Consider the following 26931-nt stretch of genomic DNA (forward strand, 5'->3'; position numbering starts at 1 on the left):
CTGCTGGGGAAGCCTTGAAATTCTCTGGTGAGGCACTGTACTTTAGTCAGTGTTAACATGGTACTTGTTAATTGGTCTGCAATTGCATGGGCTGTTTCATGTGAAAAGCACAGACACCCAGAATTTACTGATAATTAACTTATTAATTTACTGACTTCTTAAATTATTTTTAAACTGTCCTTAGGTCAAACCCAAATCAGTGACATCTCACTGCAGCCTGCTGGAGTCCTGATAGGTAAACCACACCCTGTTAGAGTTACAACTTCTCTTCCTGAAGTGCCACCAAAACCACCTGATGAAACAAAAAAGCCAAACATAGCTGTAATAGGGATGAGATCAGAGAAAAAAGATCCACCTCAGCTGACTGTACAGGTATGTGTCAAAAGTGATGATTTTTTGTTTGTTTATTTTAATAAATGCTAACTAAAGACAATCTCATCCATCAGTAGGTGGTTTGTGATAAGCATTGGAAACAGAGAATGGAGGGACCAAAAAGATGTCATGCTGTGCTAATATTAATATTTTAACAATTATCTTTATTATGTAACCAAAATAGAAAACTGTTGGGTTTCTTTTTTGTAAAATAGTTCTGTGTCAGGTTTTCTTTTTTTTTTTTAAATTAAATTGTTGAGCCAGATCAAACTTTCAATTAAAAAAAAAAGTATTAAAATACCTGTCAGCTTCCTTGGATGAACACTTCAGCCTTCAAGTTTTCTGTTTCAAACAGAAATCAGCCACTGCAATCCTTACCAAACCAGGTGGGTTGGTTTGGTTTTTGTTTTTTTTTTTCACATGAGTCTCTTGTCAAGGAAGTTAATGTTTCTCCCATGTTGATTATTTTGGATTCAAGTTGTTGAGAAATACACACTCCTACACTTGCCTTTCAGATACAAATGATTCATGGAATTCAAAGTTAAATGCAGGTAGTGTATGTGATTTGTTCCCTTGCTCTATCACAGTTTTCCACCCACATGCATTTTGCTGTTATTTCACACGGATTTTAAATATTTTAGGTGGGTTTTTTTCCCCCCAAAAGAATTAAGGAAGCATTGAAGTCTTTTGTTCTTAAAGACACCACATTTTGATGCCCTAATAAGCATTAATTTCTTACTGTACTGTAAGAAAGCTGTATTATAATACATCTATAACTTTATTTTTCTCTACCAGCTGTATGGCAACATGAAGCCAATAACCAGACTGCTGTGCTGTGCAGGCCAGCACAGTGTAAGGGAATTGCAAGTCACACATCTGCTCTTTCAGCAGTTGCACTCACCTCTTGTCACATGCAGGACAAAGTAACAGGGGGAATCAGGTTCCACAAGAAAAGAGGTGCATATTTCTGGGTTCATTTTATGTACATTACAGAATTTTGCTTTTCAGAACAATTCAGAGAATAATCAGAGAATAATCTGAGAATAATCTCAGGTGCAGATAAGGAAGTCACTGGAGTTTAGTGGCTCAGTAGGAAGTGGAAGAAGGGATCTGGAAAGATGAAGAGTAGCAGCTGAGCTAATACATAAGAGTTTCAGTATGGTACTTTTTTTCCCCTCAGGTGTTACCAAATGTGGATATTGACAGTATTTCAAGTGCCAGTGTGAGTGTAAACCAAGTTCTTCCATGCTCTGAACCTGTGCTTCCTCCTGTCCATTCTGTAATACAGGTATTGATTAGTCTAAATGTCTGTGAATTCAAGTTTGTGGTCATGGAGCATATTTTCTTTTATAAACAAAGTTATCAGATTACCTTATTTTAGTTAGAGAAATTAGGTAGTTCTAGGAAAAGAAAAAGAGCATTTCTCTATCCTGTTAAGAGCTCAGATCCTTTATTGCCTCAGGTCTGTTTTATTTCTACTGGCTTGAGGCTGTTCTTCATTCCTCTGTTTTCTTACCTGTTTTTGAGTGATTAGAGGTGTGTGTGCACAGCTGGTGGCATGGTGTGTGTGGAGCTGCTGTTCCCTTTCCCTGTGACTTTTCAGATGTGTTTTTAACCTAATATAAGCAGTAATTAAAGCTTTTGTGTAACTAAAAGGTTAACCACTGTATGTAGAATGATAAAGTTGTAAACCAGGTCACATTTTTGCAGGATTGCATATTTTTTCTTCCAGTGGCCTTCTGTCTTGTTTGTTGCACAGGGTGGACAGTATGAAGACCTGGTGATGCAGGGATTATTTTTGTGTAGTTATTGTACCTTCTGCTTACCCTGTGCATTAATTGCTACTCTCAATTAGGGAGTTAGGGTCCTCCAGAGTCCTCTGGTCTAAGTATTCACTGAGTGAGACAGTGACTGCAGACTAAAATAGTGATTATTATTTTAAAATTATATTAATAAATATAATTTAATTGCATAAGACACTTCTAGACTCATGTGCAATGTTTTGCATTATTTTGTATTACTGATTTTTTTAGTAAGAGTTACAGGTATTGCCCTGGAATTTTTGATGTCAAGACAATACATTAGATTTGGGTTTCTTATTAATGTGCCTTTTTTCCCCCAATACAAAATATCTAACAAATTCAGTCTCTCTTTTTATAAGACTCCAGAAGATGCACCCAGTGAAGAGGAGGACACAAAGATTCCAGGAACTAATTTCATTGATGTTACTGATGTCATGCAGGTAATTATATTGCAAACTTGTCCTTTCCTTTTAAATCTTTCTATATTTATTTATATTATTCTGTCATAACTGAAAGCAACATATAGAAAATAAGTTTGCTTTACTATCACCTTGAAAAATACACATTGTGAGCTGGCTATAAACAGTATTCCAGGCTATAAGCAGTATTTATTATAAATAATTGTGTGTTAATAAATAAAAAAACCTTTGAATTACAGTTTTAAAATTGGCTTTTACTTGGACACATTAGAATCCAATAGAAATAAAAGCAGCCCTCTGAAATCAGTGGTGATTATAGCACTTAGATTTCACAATTCCAAATGCTAAATGTGGTGCACATATAAGATGCTCTTACAGATTTTAAGTAAGGTGGCCTGTATTCTAAAATGTGAAAGTATTTTCTGAGGATTCCCTTTTAGAACACTGCTATACAGCAATTTTTACATCCTTTTGAGGTCCTAAAAAGGTTTAGAATTATAGAGTGGTTGGGTTGGACCTTGAAGATCATCTGGTTGGGCAGGGACACTTGCAAGGTAGCATGTCCTGTGCTGACCTCTTCTCAGTCACACCTGGGTCTGACAAATGCTCAAGGCTGGTGAACCAATTTTGTATTTCCCTTCTTCCCTTCCCTTTTCCTTGGTCTGCTTCTTCAGACCAAGGGCAGAAGCAGAAACTCAGCAGCACAGGTGAGAGTTGTCTTTGCAGGGAGAAAGATGCTGCCACGTGGGTGTTGTGCAGTGTTTTGCCTCTGTGGAAGGTGACAGCTTCCCCCTCCTGCTACATTTAGGACTCAAATAGCAGAAGCTTGAACTGACTGTTGCTCAATGATATTTCTCTTCAAGTGCCTTTTCCTCAGTCTTCTTCCCAATGAGCCAGACTTGCTGTATGCAAATCAAAATTTACCAAAAAAAAATGTATTATTTTTACTTCTTAAATGTGCTTCTGATCCCAGGATTAGAGTGTACATCAAATATTCACTCTATAGTCTACAGGTCAGTATGGCAGATGAATTTTAAAAGTAAACCTAATCATTTAACATTATGGGTTAGTTAAAACAATCTTAAAGGAATTATTTACCTATCAAAAGGTTATTACTTTTTAGTTTCAAAATTAGCTTATGTTAATGGAGGGGAGGAGTTTAAATCAGCTTGGACCACTGTTTGCACAAAGAAAAGCTTTATTTTATAAAAATAAATGGGAAAGCTATTTAATCAATTTAAGAAGTAATGGAAAAATGCTGCAGTGTTAAATTTTTTATATGTGAATAATAGTTATTCATCTTTTTTTTTTTTAATTTTTCTCCTGGATTGCTTTTATCTTTTATTTTTGGCAATCAGATATATTTTAACCACAATACCAAAAAATGTTCCAAGTGAAACATATGTTTGGCCTATGACCACACAGACAATGTTCCTAAAAATGTGCAAGCCAAACACGATGTGAAAGCATAAAATAAACCTCTGGAGTGGCAGGGGTAGTTAAGACATCAAAAGAAAGCAAAATTATTTTTATAAAACCAGCTTCAGATTCATGAAAAAATGTGCATAAAAAGCTATACAGTAAAATAGCTTATTATTGTCTTCCACCCACACCCCTTTTATTATGAAAACTTAATTCTGTTAGAACTGAAGACAGTAAGTAGTAGTGTGAAATATCCTTTTTTTAATCTTTGTTTGGTTGTTTTGCTTTGGTTTGTTTGTTTTTTTTCTTCCTTGGTGGTTATTGTAAAAAGCCCTCAGGGCCCTGTCCTAGGTATTTCCTTTTCCTAGGCTTTTTTTTTTTACCTTCCCTATGGGAAAATGCACATTTAAGAGATACTTAGGAGCTGGAATGCTGGTTGGTAGCCTGGCAGAGTCAAAGCTGCCACCAGACATTTCTGTCCCTTTATCCCTCTATTTTCCCACACCTGGACCACCAAACTCCTTTTCTTTCCACACCTCTGCTTCCTCCCCATAAATACCACATAAAAAGTGTTGGGCCATCCCAAAAGGCTCTTTCCTGTATCCCATAATACATCCTGTCATCACCTCATGCAAATGCACCTAAGAAAGGTGCTGTGGGGAGTCTTTCCATGGGCTCATCTTGCTGGGTTTCACTCCTGGGCACAGGGGCTGAGCCCTCTCCTGCAACAGCCCTCTTGGGGTGTTTGGTTGTTGTATTGTCACTCTGTGCTCCTTTGGGTGAGTGGGGACAGTCCTTTGGTTGCTAACCTAAAAAATAATTTGTTTTCAAAGTTTTGGAGACTAATGAAAGATGTCCCAGCTTGTAAAACACAAACCTTGGCACAGGAAGGGGTGTTGTGCCTCCTCCCATTGCAGCCTTGCCCTCCAGTCTCCAGACCCACAGCTCCATCTTCCAAAAATAGTTGAATTACCTGCTCTTGTTTCACTGTAAGAAAATTCACCTGTGGGATGAAGCAGAAAATGCTGTCACAGCTTTGATTTGCACACTTTATTTTTGATCAGTGGTTGTACCTACAGCAAATTATGTTCAGACTTTCAGAACTGAAGAGGTTTTGTAAGGCCAGCCCTTGTGTGGACTCTGCCTTATTCCAGAGGGAAAAAAATGCTCAGCTAACATGAGCCCAGAATGGATTCTGAGTTTTACTGACTCTACTCTCCAACTCTTAGCAGCAGATACATCCTGCAATACCTTTAAACAGACTTAAGGGTATATAAGATCAGAGACACTTTTTGCTCTCTCTGAACATGCCCTAATTGCAAGGTGGGGACTTGTTTCTCATATTTTTGCTTCTATTTTGCATACCACCACAAAATATATAACCTGCAGAGATCACAATTAACCTATTTTCCTTAGCCCTGGTTTCCTAGAGATGCTCTTTGGGGCAGTAATTTTTTTTTTTACATCTATAACTCTTCAGAGAAAAGATCACAGGTGGCACCTGCAATGAAGCCTGACCTTGCTTGTGAAAATTTCTCTACAAATCTGTCAAGAAGAAACCCATTAATAAATTTTGGATGGCTTTAATAAAAGGCCATGCATATACACATTTGGTAATGGAACAAAATTAAACTATACTGCCTAATAATTTGAAACATTCTTTTAATTGTCTGAATTTAATTTGGGAAATAGAATTTAAGCTTGATACTTTATTATAAAGTCCAATGATTAATATTCCAATCATATCTAAAAGACTCTCTAATTGATGCCATATTTTGATTTGGAGACATGGTAGATGTTTCCAACAGTCTCCAGGGAAGTAAAATACAGAAATGAATGCAGATTATTCAGGATTGGTCTATGAAGTGTTATATGTGCAAGTTCAATCTGCATAATTAAATAGTGACTTTTATATTGTTATTTTTTTTTATTTCAGCAGAGATAATATATCACCCCAAAATGAAAAGAATTTTCTTTTGGATTTGTGCACTATAAAATATTTTTGCACATAATTGAGAAATGCAGGAGAACTGCAAAAGTTTGTCAGAAGTTACTAAATATATTTAAGATTTATTGTATGTGCTCGGTTTATTTAATCCAGATGTTTGTATTTTGCATACTTTCAGAAAATATTATACTCAATAAGCAACATCAAAGAAAAATTTATGGAGTAATGCAGTCAGAAGAAAATGCATAATGAAACACTGGACAAAGACATCTTTACATTTGCTGTCAGAATGAATTGTGGTTATGAATACAAATATCCTCACAGAATGAGCTGCTTATCAGCTTGCAAGGCTTCCAGTGCCATTCTGAGTTTACTTTACTGTCTTGTTTCTGTGCCTAGAATGGTTTAGAGATCTTTCTTTGTCACCCAAATACTCTGGCCTGGTTTGTAAGTTACAGCTCTTCTTTGAAGAATTATTACTATTTAAAGATCCAGAAGGACACTGCTCCCCAGGAGCTATTTGCTGTAATGCCCACCATGGACTTACCTGACTTTTCAGCTTTAAAGTGTATTAAGTTAGGAGAAAAGTATTAGTGCTGTGTAAGGAAAGGAGAAAGGAAAATGTTACTGTCTTTTTTTTTTCCCTCTCTCTTTTTTCTGGGTTTACTGATTTATTCTTTTATTAATAGAAAATATATAGCAGGTTTTTTATTTCAGGGATTAAAATTAAATTTAATTTATGTAAGGGAAAAGAAGACTTTTTTTCTCCTATTGTTGTGATGAGGTTAATGTTAGTAAATGCAGATTTACAGACAGCTCCTTGATGCAACATTACATCTTGCTGATAATTTAAGCCTCAGCTTTTCATCTCTTTCTTACATGCCACATTTTATTCTTAGGGTATCATATTACTGTAAGAGACTTTTGGTTTTAGTATTGTGAATGAAGGATGCAGGTTTTCATAGAATCATAGAATTGGCTGGGTTGGAAGGGACCTCAGAGCTCATCAAGTCCAACCCTTGATCCACTCCCACTGCAGTTCCCAGCCCATGGCACTGAGTGCCACATCCAGGCTCTTTTGAAATAGCTCCAGGGATGGAGAATCCACCCCTTCCCTGGGCAGCCCATTCCAGTGTCTGATTTTCACCCGTTAGGTGACATTTCTTAACTGTTATGTCATGGTATGATGGGTTGGTGACTCTTTTGGGGATTAAATCATAGAATCCCAGAATGGTTTGGGTTGGAAGGGACTTAAAGACCATCAAATCCCAAACCCCTTCCATGGGCAGGGACACCTCCCACCAGCCCAGGTTGCTCCAAGCCCCATCCAACCTGGCCTTTAACTCTTCTAGGGACAGGGCAGCCACAGCTTCTCTGGGAAACCTGGGCCAGGATCTCACCACCTCACAGAGCAGAATTCCTTCCTGATGTCCAACCTAAATCCACTCTCTTTGAATTTGAAACCATCACTCCTTGTCCTATCACTATGCCCTTAGAACAAGTTCCTCCCCATCTTCCTTTGGTCTCAATCCAAGAGCTCCATGTCCTCCTTGTGCTGGGGACTCCACAGCTGGATACAGCATTCCTGGTGGGGTCTCTGAGAGCAGAACAGAGAGGGGGAATCACCTCCCTCTGCCTGCTGGCCACACTGCTTTTCATGTAGCCCAGTTGGCTCCCTGGGCTGCAAGCACTCATTGTCAGCTCATGTTGAGCTTCTCATCCAGCAGCATCTCCAGGTCCTTTTCCTTATGGCTTCCTCATCTATTCTTTTCCCAGCCTGTGTCTGTGCTCTGGGGAAAAGGAGAGTGGCATCTTTGGAAACAGTCAGACATTTCAACACTCTGAGGAACTTCAGTAACTTCTAAAACTAGCACATTAAATACAAAGTGTTTGTGAGGACCTTGTGAGCTGATTACCCAGAAAAACCTTTAAACTTTCAGTTTTAACTTTTCAGTTAGTGGAACTGTAAACATACATGTGACATATTTGTCAACTATTAATGCCTACTGTTCAGTTCTGACAACTTTATTAGAATTCTGAGTCAATGCATGCTCATTAACTTTTGGGAATGCATCTTTTCAGACAGGAGACTTGAATTTTTGAGAAGAGCCCCAAAAAACACAAACCAAACCAAAAAGCCTAACCCAACAAGAAACTGTAGAAGCTTTCCTAATTTATTTTTTTTTTAAAGAGGAGCTTTTCTGGATTATATATTAAAAAGGCCTGACTTATGTCAAAAATAAATTTCTTAAGTATTAGCATTACCATTGGCTCCATGCCCTGTGCAGCACAGGCAGGAAATCTGAGCCAGATCATGTTTTGCTTAGCAGTTCCTACAGCCTTATACCTCTGCAGATTTATGATTTGCTAAGTTCAGAATTGTATCAATTAACTACAACATACTGAAAAGGGAGAATGTGGTTTGTGTGCTGTGACACATTTACAAATGTTTCTTAAAGAAAGAAAAAAAATCTGACAGTTACCTCAATGACATTGCCTTCCAGAAATGCACCATAACTTAATTTGCTACTTATTTATTAGGATCAGGAAGAGGAGGTGGATGAAATTCCAGAATTCTTTGAGCCTCTTCTGGAGCTGAATGGGCAGTTTAAAGTTTCCTCCCCAAAATACAATGGTCCTTTGTTTCCTCCTGTGGCTTCTGCTCCTCAGCAGTCTCCTGATGTTTTAGATGAACTGATACAAAGGAGAGAAACTATAGAAAACAAGCTGATAAACTGGTGAGTTGCAATATAACAGAGTGGTGAGACAATATATATGGAAGAAGAAATTACTCTGTAGGAATACCTTTCCTTTCTTCTCCTCTCATCCCTTCCCTTCTCTTTCCTTTGACTTGCCTTGTATTTTATGTCAAGAACATTTTTTGTACCCTTTATGTGCCTTGGTGTTAGCAGATAGTTAAATAGGTTTTATTTTCCTAGGGTGGAACAAGAAATAATGGCAAAAATTATCAGTGGGATGTACCCAGTTCAGAAAGAAACAGTGCCCAGTGTTAGCACCTCAGAGAGTGAAGACAGTGAGACTGTAGCCTCTGACATTGGTAAGTAGGAGTTACTGCTCTTAGCAGATGGATTATCTCAATTTTTGGCTAATTTTAACAAGTTGTGTAGGTAGATGTTGCCTGAGCCTAAGAGTGGATAATTCTGAACCAGTGAAACTATAAAATGCAAAAGTGCACACTTGATGTTGAGGCAGAGGAGGCATTATAAAGCCATTTAAATAAATGGTCTAAAAAAAGGAAAAGAACACATAAAACACCACTGTGCAAGCCAACTTTTGTCACTGGCCATCTAATTCAGATTTGGCATTTTGCTAAGCCTGTAATCTTTTTTTGCATGTCTTCTCCTAGTGGGGAGGTCAAAAATGACCTCCCTTATAAATGTGTGGTGATGGGAGATAAATACATTTTCTCCTGTGATGTGACTGCCCTTCTCTGCTGCCTCTTTTTATGATCCTGAATTGCTTCTCCACTGTTGTTCTATTTTCTATAAAATAAAGAACTCACTTTTTGCAAAGAATAGTTTAAAAGTTCCTGGAGAGGAGAGTGAGTGGCTGCAGTACCCCACATGCATTTGAAGAAGTGAGACCTGGATGTGTTGTGCATTGTGTTTCTTTGTTTTCAGTTGAGGTTGCAGGTGGTGGAGGGTTTCAACTCTTCATCAATGCTGGTGTGCCTGTGGACTCAGAAATGATCAGTCATTTTGTAAATGAAGCTCTCAGTGAGACAATAGCAACCATGCTGGGTAACAAGCAGCCTCAGAAAGCAGTTCCTGCTACAAGTGTTCTTCCAAGTGTGATTATGAAGGTAAGAATCCATTTTATTTAAACTTTCCTACCAAAATTCTAAGTGATAATGTCTTCGTGGCATGGTGGTTCAACTATGTGTGAGACAAAGATGACAGAAAAAGAATAATTTACTGAATATGCATGATTTACATTTCTTAATTGTTCCCTATCATACCCAAGAAAGCAGCAAGGTTATATGTGTTTAACTTTCAAAAAAATTGAAAAGACAAAAAATAATTCCCTAGTGCTGCATGCAACATACTGTGTTTACTTGCTTGAAGGCTGAGCACAAAACTGATTTCTGGTTTTGGAGATGAATATTTGGTACTTCATTTCATGGTGTCAAGAGGTGGCTTGTATTATTTTCAACAAAAATAGCTATGATACTTGTTTGCAAAGAAATGAAATATGAAGAAATAATTTATTCATCTAGGAAGAAATGGAACCATCCTCATAGAATCCCAGAATGGTTTGGGTTGGGAGGGACCTTAAAGATCATCCATTGCCACCCCCTGCCATGGGCAGGGACACCTCCCACCAGCCCAGGTTGCTCCAAGCCCCATCCAACCTGGGCTGAGACACTGCCAGGGATGGGGCAGCCACAGCTTCTCTGGGAAACCTGGCACAGGGGCTCAGCACCCTCACAGTGAAGAATTTCTTTCTCATGTCTAACCTAAATCTACCCTCTCCCAGTTTAAACCAATAACCCCTTGTTCTATCACTCCATATCCTTGTCCAAAGTCCCTCCCCAGCTTTCCTGGAGGTCCTTCAGGCACTGGAAAGTGCTCTAAGGTCTCTAAGGCTGCAGCCTTCTCCAGGCTGAACAACCCCAACTTCCTCAGCTTATTTTCACAGGAGAGGTGCTCCAGCCATCTTTGTAGCCATCCTCTGGACTCCAAAAGCTCCATGTCCTTACATTGGGAATCCCAGAACTGGATACAGTACTCCAGGTGGGATCTCAGAAGAGCAGAGCAGGCCCACTGGTCACACAGCTCTTGATACAGCCCAGGACAGAGTTGTCTTTCAGGGTTGCACACAGACATTGCCACCTCAGGCTGAGCTTCTCCTCAACCAGCATCTCCAAGTCCTTCTCCCTCAGGGCTGTTCTCAATCCATTCCCCACCTACTCTATAGTTGTGCCTGGGATTGCCCTGGCCCATCTGCAGGTCCTTATACATTATTAAATTTCATGAGATTGGTATGGGCCCAGCTCTCAAGCCTGTCAAGGTCCCTCTGGACCTCTGGTGGACTTGGCACTGGGTGGCTTAATGATTCTTAATTATTCTTAATGAACTCAATGATCTTAAAGGTCTCTTCTAACCCAAATTATTTTCATTCTATGATTACTTTTGGTCTCCAGGCCTTTCAGCTGTTCTGTAGTGGCTATAAAAATGAGTATTAATTATTTTTGAGTTCAAAAGTTTTCATTAAATGCTTAAATGATTTCTAGGGTTTCTTTCTAGGATAATTTTGTCTGTTCTCTTTGATAATGACAGCTGAATTTTAGTTTGATAACCACATGGCTGTGCCACAGTCTGGTGTTGTATTACATCTTTGGGATGAATATGGATATTGCTGCACTTAGAAATCCAACCAAAACCTTAAAAGTGAGAGCAATTATTCCATTCTGCCACAGTGCATATAGACTGAAATACCACCTTGTGCCTGCTGTAAGGGACCAACAGAGGATTCTAAAGGCAAAAGTAATTGTTACCCTCTGTAGGCTTAAATGCAGCCATCCTGCAGCTGAAGAGCTTTCCCCTCCTGCAGTACAGATTAAGGAGGGGATGATGTTAAAGAGGATTTTTCTGTGTAGCTTATTCTCCTGAGACTTAAAAACCTCTTCTAACGAAGCTTCTTCGTTAGTAATGGCCCTCTTAAGCCTTCTTCTTTCTGTTCCAGCTTAAAATGAAATGTCCTTAGGCTGAAATGGTTGGTTTCTCCTTACAATATGTATTCATTTGCACACTTCAAGAGATTCATTTGTCCTTTTTGGCCTTGGTTGGATTAGTCTAAATAAAGCCATCGACCGTTCGTGCACCATTTTTTAAGTCTTGCTGATGGGCAGCACTTTTATGTCTTCCAATTTAGGTTGGCCTTGACAACAGGTAACATTAATAGACATTTTTAATAATAATGTAGTGTGCAAGATGAGGTTTCCTCAGTGCTTTGTGCTACAGTAGTAACACTATCCTGCCTTTATTGGATTCTCAGGTGGCTAATTATGTTTTTTTTTAATTCTTTCCACATTTGTGGCTAATAGTTATACTTTAGATAACTTGTATATTTGTATTTTTTTTCTCTCCTCTTTATATTGCTGCTCAGCTTGTAGCAGAAGTTGTTGAATATGTATTTTATGCATTCTTGATCTGCCTCTTCTTGCTGTGAAGTTTCCTATCTAGAACTCAAGATGCAGTTACCAAGGTCTTTGGTGCTCACAGTGTCATGGAGTTGTGGATGAGTTGCCAAAAATCTTAGCATGTTCCACTTCCCATAAGAGCTTTTAATCAAAATCATCAGCCTGAGGATTTATTCTTCAGAAATGTTCCTGGAAGTCTTCCTTTAGCCTTATTATCTTGTTTTCTTTATGAAATGTCAGAACAGGCTGGAAGAAATCTGGAAAGTTCCAGCATATTCCTCCATATCAGGCTAAACAAGAACCATCATACCTGATTGTCAGATTTATCTCCATCACTGTCAGTTTTTAAAGAACATCACAGTTATGTTTGTGCTTATTTTAGTGCTTTACTCTCTTGGCTATTGCTTTCTTTCTAATCTTCTCTTTAGCTGATCCCCTTAGCACAGAATTACCATACTGGCTCAGTTTTATCCATGTCACAAAATATTTTCTAGCTTAACACTGTATCAAATGCTTTATTAAAATTTGTATAATTAATATTTAGACTGGACATTAGGAAGAGTTCCTTTACCAAGAGGGTGGTCAAACACTGGAACAGGCTTCCTAGGGAGGTGCCTGATACACCCCAAGCCTGTCAGTGTTTAGGAGACATTTGGACAATTAAAATCAAAAAGCTTTAACTTTTGGTCAGTCCTAAAGTGGTCAGGCAGTTGGCCTGGATGATCAGTGGAGATCCCTTCTATTCCATATCTAATTATTTCCAAATGTACTCATCCTAATGCATAATTTTTGGGGTTTTACTGTACTTTGGGCAGGCATAGCTGCTTAGATGGAGGAGTTAGATCTGTGAAGCATGTATCCCAGCAACAACTGCTCCTGTTCTGTGACAGTTTTCCTCCCTCTCCCTCCCCAATCTCTGGGGCTACTTGTAAGAGAGGAATTTTTACACCAAGATAATAACCGTGGTTACAATTTTGTTCCCTCAGGATTCTCCTGTGCCTACTCCATTGCCAACACCCCAGGCCACACCACCACAAACACCACCTTCAGAAAAAGAATTGCCTCTGGTCAAAACTCCAGAATCTTCTCTATCTCTTACAGAAATGAGTGGGGCTGTTTGCGAGCATGAAAAAATTAAAGAAACAGGTAGTGAAAATAGTCATTGAAGTTTAGAAGTAGCAAATATGCTTTAATCTCCTGCCTTTAATTTTCTTCTTCAAAGCCACCTTATCTCTTAGGATAAATATTCTTGAGGCTATAATTCAAGTGGGAACTCATGTAGTACAAAAATTTTGAGCTAATTCATATAAAAAGTGAACCTCTCTTTGGTAACAATTCTGTTTTCAAACTTAACAGACATTTTTATGGTCTGTGTTATTTCTGCTCCTCCCAAGCCCTCCATACTCTTTCACAACAGGAAAATAGGTGTCTTTTCCTCCTTCCTGTGTTTCTAATGTTAATTAAGCCAAATTTACATTTTCCAAGTATCAGACTAGTTTCTAAAATAGAGAGCAAACTCCCTTATTAAAGGAAGGTAGCAACTGAGGTTTTATTCTAGCTCCCTGAGATGCCAGATGCTACTTTAAAACAAGTAGTCTTAATCTAGCCTTGTCTTCATAGCTATCAAAAAGTATCATAAGGGCTCAGAATCATAGAATAGAATCACAGACTCATTGAGGTTGGAACAGACCTCTAAGATCAAGCCCAACCATCAACCCAACACCACCAACCAACTAAACCATGTCCTGGAGTGCCATGTCTACATGTTTTTTTTTTAACTCCTCCAGGGATGGTGACTGCACTATTTCCCTGGGCAGCCTGTTCCAGTTCCTTAGTAGAATTAACTAGTTCTCTGAGATTTACATCCTGCTTTCCTTCCTGATCTGAAATTTGACTTCACACATGCAGGAGTTGGGGTTCCAGCTGCTACTGGTTGTGTTGGCACCCCTGTGGTTACCCCTGTCAATACACCTCCCAGAACAACCACACCAAGCCCTCCTGCCTCAGATGGGGTCTCTGAAGCTGCAAAAATGGAAAGTCCAAAGCCTTCAAAGGCATGGGATGATGCAGAACTTCCTCTGGAAGAAGAGAAACCCAGTCCTGCAGCTGAAGAACTATTCCATCCCAAGGCTGTGTGAGTTGAGCAGGCTGCCCTGTTTCTCATTTCTTAAAAAAATGCATAAGTTATTTCTACATATATCCTCAAAAAGTCAGTAGAGGAGTTATTTGGTGTATCAGGAGGCATTGAAGTACACCAGGATTCTCTTCTTGAGTTGCTGGATTTATATTTTGGAGATTATACTCCATATATTTTTGAACATTGTACTCAGTTAACTGGTATTGTTACACCTGGTAGTGATAAATGTAGTGACATGGAAATGTTGTATTATTAGGCTTTTATTTTTTCTGTTTCCTCAGTGGAAATACATGTGGTAATTTTTAGTTGTACATAGAAATTCATTAATAATGATATTTAACCATGTTGATTCTTGGGCTGTTCTATAAAATCCTGTGCTCTTTTACTTGAAAAAAAAATATTTGTAAATCAATTTCTTTTCAGGATTGATTTAAGACTTCAGGCTGTGTTGTTCAATGCATTGTGTTATATTCACAGTCCATATTCTTACCTTACAGTGAGATGTCAGTGGCTAATGATGAGGAACCAGAGGCCTTGATTTTACCACCTCAGCAACTGTCAGTGAAGCCCTTCCAGTCACTTCCTTGCAGTCCCCAGGTTCCATCACCTGTGCCTACAGTTACTTCTGGGCAATCCACTCAGGAAAGCAGCCTTACCCTCACAGAAACAGAAACTGCGGGCAGACCCATCTCAGAAGGGGAAGTACTCTTCAGCAATGGGCTGCTGGCTGCAAGAGGTAACTAACTTGACAAATTTGTGGAAATTAGATAAAGGATTAATTGGTTTTTGCTTTATAAAATTCTCTTCCAGTCTGCTGAAGTTTGATTCCATACAATTTCTGATAAACCCCCAAGCATTAACCTGGTCTCTTAACTTTTTCAGTTCATGGTTTTAGAATCACAGAATGATTTGGGTTAGGAGGAACCTTAAAGATCATCTATTTCCTACCCCCTGCCATGGTCAGGGACACTTCCCATTAGACCAGGTTGCTCCAAGCCCCATCCAACCTGGGCTGAGACACTTCCAGGGATGGGGCAGCCACAGCTTCTTTGGGCAGCCTGGGCCAATGTCTCACCCTCACACTAAAGAATTTCTTCCTTGTATCTATTCTAAATCTGCCCTCTTTCAGTTTAAAACTGCTAGCCTTTGTATTTAGAAACAAAATAATAATAATAAAAATATTAATAAAATAATGAAAAAAGATTAAATCTGCTCTTTAGTCATAAGATCACTTTCAAAAATGATTGCACAAGTACAAAGTTTTTATTGAAAGCAAAGTGTTAGTGATTTTTTTGGAAGCTAAAAGAATGTCTTTATGATACACATCCAGTAGTAGGAATTTCCAACTTTACTAAAGCACTCTCTAGCAATTAAAGAATGTGGCCTTGGCTTTAGTTCATATAATGTGCATGGGTTTTAGTATTTGTAACTTAGACTATTTTTCAGGATTAGCAGGAGGAGGAGGACTGTCTCTTCCAAACCTTGCTGAGAGCTTAACGAGTACTTTACAGGATGCCAATGAAATGGTAAGAAAATGTTTCCCCAGGAAACTGAGTTAGTGTGGTCTTCTGCCTTGAGAATCATGAGAAATTGGATGTGTTTTAAGCATTTTCACTCTTAAGCTTCTTAAATTCCTATTTTTAAACTGTACACTTCAAAAGAATGTTAGAGTTTCAGAGCTTCAAAGAAAAAAAAACACATTATACAAATTAGTTTATATTCTTTAAAAAGCTGAATGATATATATACTGCTGTAGGTGAGAAATAGCTAATACATGTATTCATCTCTATTATTTTCAGTTTCAGAACATCTTAACTAGACTAGAACATTGTTATGCTCTGTTTCAAAGCTGTTTCAGCTTTGATCCATCTTTTAATGACTTGAGTGCTTAAATTATTAAAGTTGGTTAGCTGAGGCTGGAGTTTGATAAATTCCATTGTCCTGGGAGCCTCCTAGGTCAAGGTATTCTCCATTTTCTTTCTCTTTTAACACTTTTTCCTTAAATGTCTGGACTTCTCTCTGATTTTGTGTAATGCCTCTTGGCAGGCTGTTGCATAAGTGGTAGTATCAGGCAAAGTATTGCTATGCTTAAACCAAACTCTTTTCTTTATGAAAATATTAAAAAAGAAAGATAGTAAAATTATATTACTATTGGTTGGAAGGGACCTTCCTCTTGATCAAGACTAAAAGTTTCCTTTGTGAGCTTCCCTTTGGATACCTCCTCTGTCTGTTGCACTTGCTCTCTTAAACTCTGTTAACCAGTGAACTTAAAGTTCTTTTCACCAGGTTAGAAAGTTTGCTTGCTAAGATGTTTTTTCCCCTCTTTTTCCTCTCAGTAGTCAGTTCCTTTTCCTGAATCTGTCCTCAAATTAGGCCTTCTGGTTGAGGAAGCTAAATCCTTGCTGGTCAGAGTAGCTGTGTAGCCAAACCATTGCTAACAGCCACTTTGTAGGAGGATTTAACTGTTTGCCTCAGCTCTGAAGGCCTAAAGGACCTTGTTATTCCATGGGTATTGCAGTTTTATGGATCAAATAAAGACTTTGCACAACTCTGGATAGAAGGAGAAAGCAGCATGTTGTCAATTTAAATGCCTGGATTTTCATGACACAAATTGTCAGTGTGGAATCTATAACAATTTACCATAAAAGAAAAAAAGCTTAATTTGAAACTGAAGTGAGAATAATTGAAGCCCCTACAAAAAGCAGTTTTGGATCACGGGTTATGTGGATTTTGTTTCTTTGTTTTAGGATTATGATCCTCCCAGTGAAGGGCAAGTGGTGAGAAGACTGGATAAAGGATTTCACAGGGACCCTGTCCTGACTCTTTTAGCCAAATTAAATCAAGCACCTGTTCTTGCACAAGAAGGAACATACCATTTGGAGGTAACCTGCAGTTCTTTTCCTTCCAGTAGAGTAGTTTTGAAGTGACACTTTCCTACCGAAGAGTAGATAAAATATTTTAACCTTATCCTTCCTGTTGGCTGTAGAATAGGTTCACACACTTCAGTCCCTGCTGGAAGTGATCCCAGAACTGTTGGCTGTGGTCTTTTGTAAAGCTTTTTTTAAACATTAAAGATTAAATACTGCTATAAACAGGATAGCTGTGCACATGATCACAGGTACCCAGTTTTCAAGGTGTGTATGCAACTGTTGCAGTGTACCAGATTTGTTCTGTCACTTGGAACAGCAGGGAAGTTTTTTTTTTGTCACTTCAGCACTATAGGTGTTTCATTTAGCTGCACAAGTTAGCTAAATAACAGCCATATAGGTGTTTCAGGGAGGTATGAAGAATGTTTTAATGTATAACTCAGCAAATTTTTACATGCACTTTTGCACATGCTGTTGATACTGACCTTAGAAGAAAACCTTTAAAATATTCATACAAATTTGGCAGAAAAAAAAAAGACTTAACAGAAAAGTATAATGATCTGCATCACAAAGGACAAATGTGATTATCTTGTCACACATTTAAGTATTTTCTTTGGAAAATAACAGTTTGGACTGGACATCTGACATAGCTGAAGGAATGTTTCAAGGAAGTGAACTGTGAATACTGCAATATGGTTCATGAACACCTTTATTTACAACAGATCTTGCTTTTTGTGATTTTATTGATGCATGTGCAGTTTCTTCCTTCTATCTTGGTCAGTTTAGTCTAAATAATTACTAGCTTCACTCACCTCCTTAACTGTTCCTTTGTCTGTCTTTATTTTGCTTAATGAGTTCTGGTGGATGGACTTGGTGAAAAGCTTTCTACAGTGTCAGCTCTGAGGCTGTAGTTGTAGAGACATTTTCCCATCATCATGCATCTCTTATTTGCTTTTTCCCTTTCCCATAGCCTCTGACTGCTCAGTGTGTCCATGCAAGACACTAATAATGTCCCCCCTGGATTCTGGCAGGGTGTGTGCAAGCATACCTTCTTGTTTATAAGAGAGAGAATATTCTCTCTGAATATTTATAGAATATTCTCTATGTTGCTAATATTGCCACAGAATGTTACTGTGCACATGTGTCTGTGCATTCAGCCTCTTTTCTTGCATAGAAACAAGGTCTTTTTTTCTTTTGAGGTCTTTCTTTCAGCTTAGAAAGTCAGAATGCAGAAAATCACCCCCATTTTAAGTGCCATCCTTAAAAGCCTGCTTAAAAACTGAATTTTTTATCTGCCAAGCTGTATATCAGGAGAGTGAATCCCTTCTGGATGCTCTCAGTGTTACAAGGGCTCACATTCAACAGTGGCCATATGTGTAAGATTAAAGATTTCTTGTGCTAAAAATATAACTTAGATTCTGATCATGTTTGGATACCATTAATAAATAAATGATGTATTTTGGCTGTGATTCTTTTCTGTCCAGGACTGAGAGATGCAGTTTTTGCTTTCAGCCCAGTTAGATGATACCTCTTCTGTTTTCAGTTTTCATTATTCATGAATAATAGTGTAGATCTAAGTTGATGCATGCTATAAACTACAGCTGTAGTGTAACTAGATAATAGTGCCTGATTCTGGATGAAATCCATTGGATATTTTTATGCCTGCTATTCTGCTTTTGGTGTTCTGTTTAGGATTCTGATCATAGTGCTGGGGAGCTCAGTGAAGGTCAAAGACCAAGACTGCCCAGAGCAGCAGAGAGAATCCTCATGGGACACTCAGTTTTTATGGACCATCCAACTGCTCAGACTCCTGAGAACAGACCACAAGGGGCTTTCCATTCCTCATCTCCAGGGCAGCTGGGCCAGATTGGAGGTACAATTAAATTGTTACTTCTTCACTGTGATATTTAAGTAGATTCTGAGTCTTTTCAATAGCAGGATCTAAAATACTTGCAGACAGTCTGTTAAAATTCAGTATTAAAAGTCTACAAGCTATTGCTGCGAGGAAATGATGAGCATTCCTGTTCTGAGAAGTGGATTTAATTCCAGCTGTGTCTTCACTCTTCTTTGTCTGTAATATTCTACAATTTAAACAAAAATAGTACCGAGTACCCACTTGCCTAGTAAAGTATTATTCTTTAGTAAAGTATTACTCTTTTAAGTCAAATTCAGTTTCAGTCACCAGCAGCTCAAACTGCTTCTCTCTGTCCCCTTACACTGCACTCCTCCTTGTTTTTATCACTCCATCAGGTGATGCTGCATTCTCTTGTAATATATTTTATCTTCATATATTGCAGTAACAATATGGAAATTCTTTTTTTTTCCCTAATGGGTACAGCACAGACATAATGGCTTAATACAAAGTAGTGCAGGAATGTGTTGCTGTGGTAAAGCAAGGTAATTACTTTTCAGCTGAAGCTAGAGCTGTAACCACTGAGTTTCCCTTCCTCCCCATCTCTGAACACACAGCACAGAATTCATTGTCATTGCTAAGGAAACAACTTGGTACAGCAGCTAGGATCTGCTTTCAAGACAAAAATGTGTTTTCATATCAAGGAGGAACACAGAAGCTTTTTACAAGGCCTTTTGATAGTGAATTCAACACTGAAGAGGAAACAGCCTCTTTTTGGAGGAAGGTGGAAGGAATGATCTGTGATTGTTTCCACTTTTCTTCCAAATCTTTCAGATGTGTACACCAATAGATGAGATCCCAAGTCAGGACAAGGTCCTATTTCCTGATAGTGCAGGTCCATCATTCTGTAATTATTTTTAAGAGTAAAATTAAATGATTATTGTACCAGTGGGTGTTAAAGTTCCTATGTTTCAAGGTGTGTATCTCTGTACATATAAACCTGCAGTAGATTCTCAATTTCTCTGCCAGAGCAAGTCACACAGATGTATCTGTAAGGATTCTGGGGATTGTTTGCCTGTGGTTATCTTCAGTTCTGTGACCAGTTTTTAATTGTTTTTTGGAAAAATGATGTAGCATGGGGAAGGTATTGCATATACAGGAGTGTAACAACATCTTGATGAGCACCCATTAATAAATCCTTGTTTTCAGTGCTTAACATCGTGGCTATAAAAACCAAGATTCAAATGGCACATGTTGTCTTAAAGTGAACAATAGTGACAGTTAAATTAAGCAATAATTATAGTTAATAAGGCTTAAAATTCATTCTTTGGCTCTGTATTGTAGCAGAAGGCTAAAGTTTGTTCATGAGCTGTCAGTACATTTTTCACAAAAATACCTTATACACTTGCAGCCTGTGAAAGCATGATCAGTGCTGGATTATATAGCAAATTATCCTTTTAAAAAAGACAATATGCAGGTTTCTTTTCATTCACACAGCAGTGAAACATTTTCATGAAGAGCACCTTCCAGTCTCTTTCCAATATGTGTGATAAAACTCATTAAGCAGGTAATGGTATGATGAGCCCTACAGCTTTGGAACTACTATAAATGCTTGCAGTGTTAGACATCTACAGATGATAAAACTGATTTATTTTTCCAGTTTCCACAGACATGTATTTCTTACTCCTTTTTTCTGCACCAGAACAATTTTAAGGCATAACCAATGAACCAAGTAAGGAGGAAATAATTCTCTTTAACATTACATGTCCCATTGTTGAATCTTGAATCCACATCCTGCACGTGAGTTGACTGGGAGATGACTGCTGCAGCTCATAAAAAAAATTTTTCTCCCTATTTTTCTTTCTCAGCAGCAATTCTTGGAGATGGAGATACAAGTCGTGGTCCAATGCTTATGGCTGAGCTAGAATTGCCACAAGTTTCAGATCCTGTTTTGCAAGCAGCCCAACCAAGCTGCAGGATGACATCTCTCTCAGAGGATCTGTCCCAGGTAAACTCGAAGGATCTTTTTCTATGAGTAATCAGAAAGTGCAAACATGGGAAAATAAGATTTCCTGTTTCGTGGTGGTGATTGACATCACAGAACTGGTTCAGATAAAGTGACACATTCAGCTGACAAACTGAAGAGTATCTGAACATAATTAAAAATGATTGTTCTTACTGGGATGGAAAGAAAGGTTTTGTGCTTACTATGGTGGAGTCCTTACAGTATGCTCTTAGGCTCAGACCCTCTCTTTTACCTTTTCTGCATTTTCTCACAACATCCCTGGTGTCACAGGATCCAGGTCTATGTGCTCTCAGTTTAGATGGGGCATTCTGAAGTTTTAGGGGTACAGTGCTTCAAATACAGAAGAATAACATGGTGGCTGTATAGGAGAGGAGGCAACAATCAAGGTTTGGCCTCACTAATTGTAACCCACTGATTAAGCACTTCAGGAGCTTCAGTTGTCCTTGTAGGGGCAGGGTTGGAAAGGCAGAAATCATGTACCTCAGGTTACTTGAATGTAGAGGAAGATCCTGTTGATCTTTCTCTACTTGAAACCTATAGAGTTAATCCATTGCTACTTTGGCAAGACTGGATTCTGTTGGGGTGAAGCTCATATCCCTGCTGTTGTTTCACTACCCAAAGTAAAAGGGACAGGGAGGGTAAAACATGGGACAGGGAGGGTTGGAAAGGCAGAAATCATGTACCTCAGGATACTTGAATGTAGAGGAAGATCCTGTTGATCTTTCTCTACTTGAAACCTATAGAGTTAATCCATTGCTACTTTGTTAGTTTGTGCTGCTACCTGGAGATGATGATTTAGTGGCAGGAGCTAAAAATCTGGTGTTAGCTTGCTATTTAATATGCTAAGCTTGACAGTGTGTTTGAAAGTGATGGTTTTGTGTGCATGGATCCAGCCTGTCCTTCCCTGCTATTCTAGAAATAAAAACAACCTGAAGTACCTTATTTTGACCTGTCTTTGGGTTTATGTTTTCAGACCTTGGAGTGTATTGTGCCATTGGTGTCTGAGCAGTTCTTAAATGTTTCATCTGATGTGCTGCTTCTTCAAACATGATTTAAGATGTTAATACCTCTTTCAATTTGAGTTCACCAAAACCTATTATTTCTTGGAATGACTCTTTACAGGCAAGACTGGATTCTGTTGGGGTGAAGCTCATATCCCTGCTATTGTTTCACTACCCAAAGTAAAAGGGACAGGGAGGGTAAAACATGTTCCCCTCTACCAGCACCATTACCTGTGATAAAAATCCCACTGATACCTGCATCTCATGCTCTGGAGAATCAGCTGATGGGGTTAGGATTGATTTTTGTTTGCCTGAGTACAGGCAAATTATAATGTACCATGTGTAAGGTTACTCATGTACATAGTCTTACCTTTGCAAGAAATGTAAGGTGTTCTGCCACAGTGTCTTTCATAGAATATATAGATGGTTAATATTGTATCTTTAGGAACTTTTTCTTGCATCTGAACTCTTAGTGTGGGTTTTGTTGGGTTTTGGTTTTTTTTTTTTGCCTGCTGGCATATGAAACTCACCCTCCCTCCAAACCAAATAAACCAACCCTGAACTTTGTGTGTGTGGTTTTGTTTGCTCTGGGTTTTTTGTTTTCCTCAGAACAAAATAATCTCTTCCTGTATGTGGGTGTTCTGAATCATTCTTTCTCACAGCCTATATTTTTTTCTTCACTATGAATTGCCCATACCTATAAGCAATAACCAGTGTAAACATCTGTCCTGCATGGAGCAAAGCTGTAAGATCCTCTTCTAGATGTCTACATCTTTCCCTTTAAAAAAAAATTTTAAATCCCTGTAGCAGATGATATAAAAGCTTTTTATAGTTGTCTGCCATGTAACAATGATAAACCTGACACCTATTTTCAGTTTGGGAAATCTGATCTCTGTTAGATCAGATTAGTTCTGAATAGACTATCTCTGTTCTGATCTTCCCTTGGGCATCTGCTTTGTCACCTGCCTGGGGGAAACAGATTTTCTGCTAACAAAATATCAGCTAATAGAGCAAGAGATACTCAGAATGATTCATTCTGTGCAGTTTTCAAGGCTATAATAACTTTACAATTCTTAAAAGCTTTCTTCCCAGGTTGGTCACTGAGTCTCATGTCAGTTGTTTCACATCTTGTTTTTCATCTCTAGGCAGAGTTTGCCTTCACTCAAATGAAACTCTTATCATCTATGTACAAAGCAAAGACTTTGCTTTTTGGGAGCAAAGTTTTCATGTTGTTTATTGAGAGATCTGAGACAATACATTGTCTTTCAAATGGTCTCCAGCTGGGCTTTGGGTTTGGTAGAGCTGTGTTCTGATTGAATTGGGAATGGTCCTCCTGCATGTTGGGGTTTGTTTTGGCAAAGCTTGGGTGGTTTCTGTAATCTGTCTGATGAGGATCCTCATTTCAGAGAGGTTGTGGCAGTGATATGGAGCTGCCAGGTACCTACCCACTTGTTTGCTTCCTGGAATTGGCATGTAGATCAAATTTTGACTGACAGAAAGAGCTTTGTCTGTTTATGGGCAGAAGTAAATGCCTTTTAGTCATGAAGAGTGAAGTCTGTGTGATCACTCACTCCAAAACAAATGGTTTAAGTCATACAGGAACTTCCTTATCCAACTCAAATTCCTTGGCTGCTCCTCCATTTCTGGCATTGTATTTTTTTTTTGAGATTTATATATGCTTTTAGCCACTGATAGATAGGATGCCAGACTAAATGCATCTTTGGTTTGACCCCTTCTGTCCATTCTTGTGCAATGATACAGGGATTAACTGTTATTTGTGGCCACTTTGCCCCTGTACCCTTAGTCCTAAGAAGTAAGAGGTGACTGGGAGGAAGCTGGGCTCTTCCTATTCTAGATAAATCATTTTGATCACAGGAGGGACATGAACACTGGATGTCATTTTTGTGGCCAAACATTTCAAAGATGGTAAATCTCTGAAATGCTTGGCCACAAAATCTAAAGATGGCAATCTTTAGATGGTAAATCTAAATAATTTGAATTCCCAAGTGAGTTTTAAAATCTTAGAAAATCAAGTAGTTGCAAAATGTTTTAATAATGTTCTTCTATAAGCATGTATGTTTTTACACAATCAACATTCTTAAAGTGGGGTTGTCACTTTGGTATTCTCATTAGATTTCATTTTTAGTATTTCAAAAGTCATGGTTTATTTTGATATTCTGGGATTGCATAATTGTAGATTATGAATCTCTGTTATCTCCACTTGTCTTTGCACCTCTGAGTTTGAACTATTTTTTCATTTATTGTGTTAAAAATGCAAAACAAAACCAAAAAAACACTTCAAGTGGACTCCTAAGTGTACTGTTACGCTGCTTACATTTAATTTTCTGTGGCATAGGTGGCCTTCAATCACATTTCCTGATCAAAACCACCTCAACTCATAACTTGGTAGCTTTAAACACTGAACAGAGTCAGTCAACATCCAAGATGTGCAGAGGTGCCCAAGTTGGAGCCAATCCTTACAGCTCTGCTCATGCCCATGGTTCCTTGTGAAGACACCAGCTCAATCTGAGATGTGTCCATATTCACTTTTGTCAGCTTTAAGCTCCCTGTTGTGCTGGTGAGGCTGTGCTGGGACATGTTAGAGGTGACATCCCATCTACTGCTCTACCCCTCTCCACTCTTTGGTCACTGGGAAGTGTAGTAAACACATCCATGCAGCCCCTGAGGAGAAACAGTGACTGGACAGCTTATCTTTTTCTTCCTTCTGATTTTTGCAGCACTGACTTAAATGATCATGAAGTACCTGAGAAGCAGTGTCATTCCTCTTGCTGTAGGAGACACTTATTAACTGAAAGAAATGGGAAGCCCTGGTTGCACCATGCCTATTGTCTGCCAGACATAAAAACTTTATTTTCATCCATATTTTTGGCTATTTGTTTCATTTGTAGCCCCCACAGTAGTGGAGGGTTCCTCTTACAGAACTGAAATATACTTTCCTTTTCTTCCTTTTTAGCCTCTGGGGAGTAAAATACCACTGGTATTTTGTCATTTGGTTTTCAAGAGAAAACCTCTGCCATTGCTTTGCAGGGCAAATGATTTTCTCTGCAGTCCCACAGGTTTCAAATGCTGTGTGATACCCAAACATTTCAGATCTTCCTTGTGTTCCTCTTTTTTTAAGAATTTTCACTATGATTTTTTTTGTTCATCTACAGGATAAACTTATGAAATCAAATAATTGTTTATCTTAGGGAATGCTTAAGTCTTCTAGGTCTCTGTGGCTCTTATGTTTTCCACTTTTTATGTTTCCTCTCTGCATATAGTGGAGTGTCCTTGGGCCACAAGTCCTGTTCCATTTAACACCTAAGATGACAAGTGTACTTGACAGAGATAATGTCTCCCTTTTTAACATGCAGAGCATTTGTTCCTTCAAAGAAACTCTTTTCCCATAAGCATTGTTTCTAGGTCCTGTAGAGAATTTTAGGCAAATGGTTTTAAAAACATTGTCAAAGAAATTTTATTCTTGGCATGGATTTTCCAAACCGAATGCTGAATTTTTTCTTGTTTTTTCTTTTCCCTTTCAACCTTCCCTTTATACTCAGGAGGTAATACCTAGGGACAAGTCCTGGGGTACTGAAGAAAGCCAGAGAAATATTGCATTCTTTCCACCACACACTCTGAGTAGAAATTGAGGGTCTCCTGTGTCCTCAGGTCTAAATGGCACATTTCTTACCTTCTGCTCCCAGGATGTTAGTGTAGAGGAAACAGCATTGCAATGGGCTAAGTCAGATCTGAATCCTTTTGAAGTCAAAAGGAAGAAGAACAAGTGCATATCCTTTAATGAATCTTTAAAAACCTCTTTGGATCTTTCTTGAAGCTTTCACAGTGCTTTTACATCAAAAGTCAGCCTGCTAATATGATTTTAATATGTGATACATAGGAGGAGAGTGAAGGAGCTGCACAAGTTGAGACTGTGAGACCCCGAGTGATATTTGTGAGAAGGAAGTCTGAAGAGCTGCAAAAAGAAGGTAAAGCACTGTCAGCACACAAATGTAGTTCTCTCAGTTAAGCATGCCAGTTTTAAGTGAATACTCATGTATAATAAATCCTGATTTTAAAAACCTTATTTTCATGACTCCCAAATTCCAAAAATTTCCAGACGTTTACAAATGGTGTGTATATATCTGTGTACAAAGCTGTGATGTTGTTGGGGTGCCCTGAGTGGATGGGAAGAGGGTTTTTATGTAAGTCATCAGGGTCCTTTCAATTAAGTATTTATTTAAATTTTTATTTGCCAAGAGCATTACAGTGTGCATGTTCTGTAGTCAACTGAATACTAATTGCTTTATAGAGCACTGTTCAGCAAACAGAATATTCATAATGCAGTGATAGTTGGCAGGGGTTTATATGTGTGACAAAGCACAGGGGTACTAGAGGAGAACTGAAAGATAACATGAAGTTCAGATGATGCCAATGTGAAAAAAAACCAGGCATTTTCCTTGTTAAAATGGCCTGGTTTGAGGATGGGCCTCAAGTTAGTGTGTAACAGTGATTTTTTTTCTTCTGTTAAGGACTCTATTATCCATGCATAATTATTTTTTGGAGATTACTTACAAGTGTGTGTTAAAAGTGTTAGGGATATAGTATGAGAAGGAGAGAATATTTTTAGTTTACATAGTCCAAGTCAGTGTTGGAATAACAAGCTGTGCATATTACTGTCATATGAAATTGTTTTAGCAGGTAATAAGTGTGTGAAGGTGGTAGTGTTGAGGCATGGGGCAGTTTTAATCTTAAGTGGTAAAAACAGGATTCTAAACCACTTCATGTCTATGATACATCCAGTTAGAACTGCTCCACCCTACTATAGACAAATCCATCCTTCAAGCCCTTTTTAAAAGAGTTCTTTGAACTTTTTCCATTAAATTTTTTAAAATATCTAATTGAATTATAATTGTGTTGGAATT

General features: G+C 38.3%; 2 protein-coding genes across 5 annotated transcripts in view; one reads left to right on the plus strand and one right to left on the minus strand.

Annotated features, from left to right (window-relative positions):
- The window catches only part of TIMM9 (translocase of inner mitochondrial membrane 9), a 169348-nt gene that overhangs the window by 34062 nt on the left and 108355 nt on the right, over window positions 1–26931 (minus strand). The window lies entirely within an intron of this gene.
- The window catches only part of KIAA0586 (KIAA0586 ortholog), a 76122-nt gene that overhangs the window by 24754 nt on the left and 24437 nt on the right, over window positions 1–26931 (plus strand). For 2 of the 4 annotated variants that reach the window (XM_071745264.1, XM_071745266.1), the window contains 14 exons: window positions 185–372; window positions 1553–1660; window positions 2534–2614; window positions 8505–8701; window positions 8903–9021; window positions 9605–9786; window positions 13113–13272; window positions 14035–14260; window positions 14761–14999; window positions 15710–15789; window positions 17011–17145; window positions 18823–19003; window positions 20851–20990; window positions 25908–25995. In XM_071745264.1, the coding sequence (XP_071601365.1) occupies window positions 185–372; window positions 1553–1660; window positions 2534–2614; window positions 8505–8701; window positions 8903–9021; window positions 9605–9786; window positions 13113–13272; window positions 14035–14260; window positions 14761–14999; window positions 15710–15789; window positions 17011–17145; window positions 18823–19003; window positions 20851–20990; window positions 25908–25995 (2124 nt within the window). The remainder of the gene's footprint in view (window positions 1–184; window positions 373–1552; window positions 1661–2533; window positions 2615–8504; window positions 8702–8902; window positions 9022–9604; window positions 9787–13112; window positions 13273–14034; window positions 14261–14760; window positions 15000–15709; window positions 15790–17010; window positions 17146–18822; window positions 19004–20850; window positions 20991–25907; window positions 25996–26931) is intronic. The other 2 variants (XM_071745265.1, XM_071745267.1) reach the window with 2 other exon arrangements.

This window comes from Heliangelus exortis, chromosome 5, assembly GCF_036169615.1.
Source record: "Heliangelus exortis chromosome 5, bHelExo1.hap1, whole genome shotgun sequence".
Lineage (NCBI taxonomy): Eukaryota > Metazoa > Chordata > Aves > Apodiformes > Trochilidae > Heliangelus > Heliangelus exortis.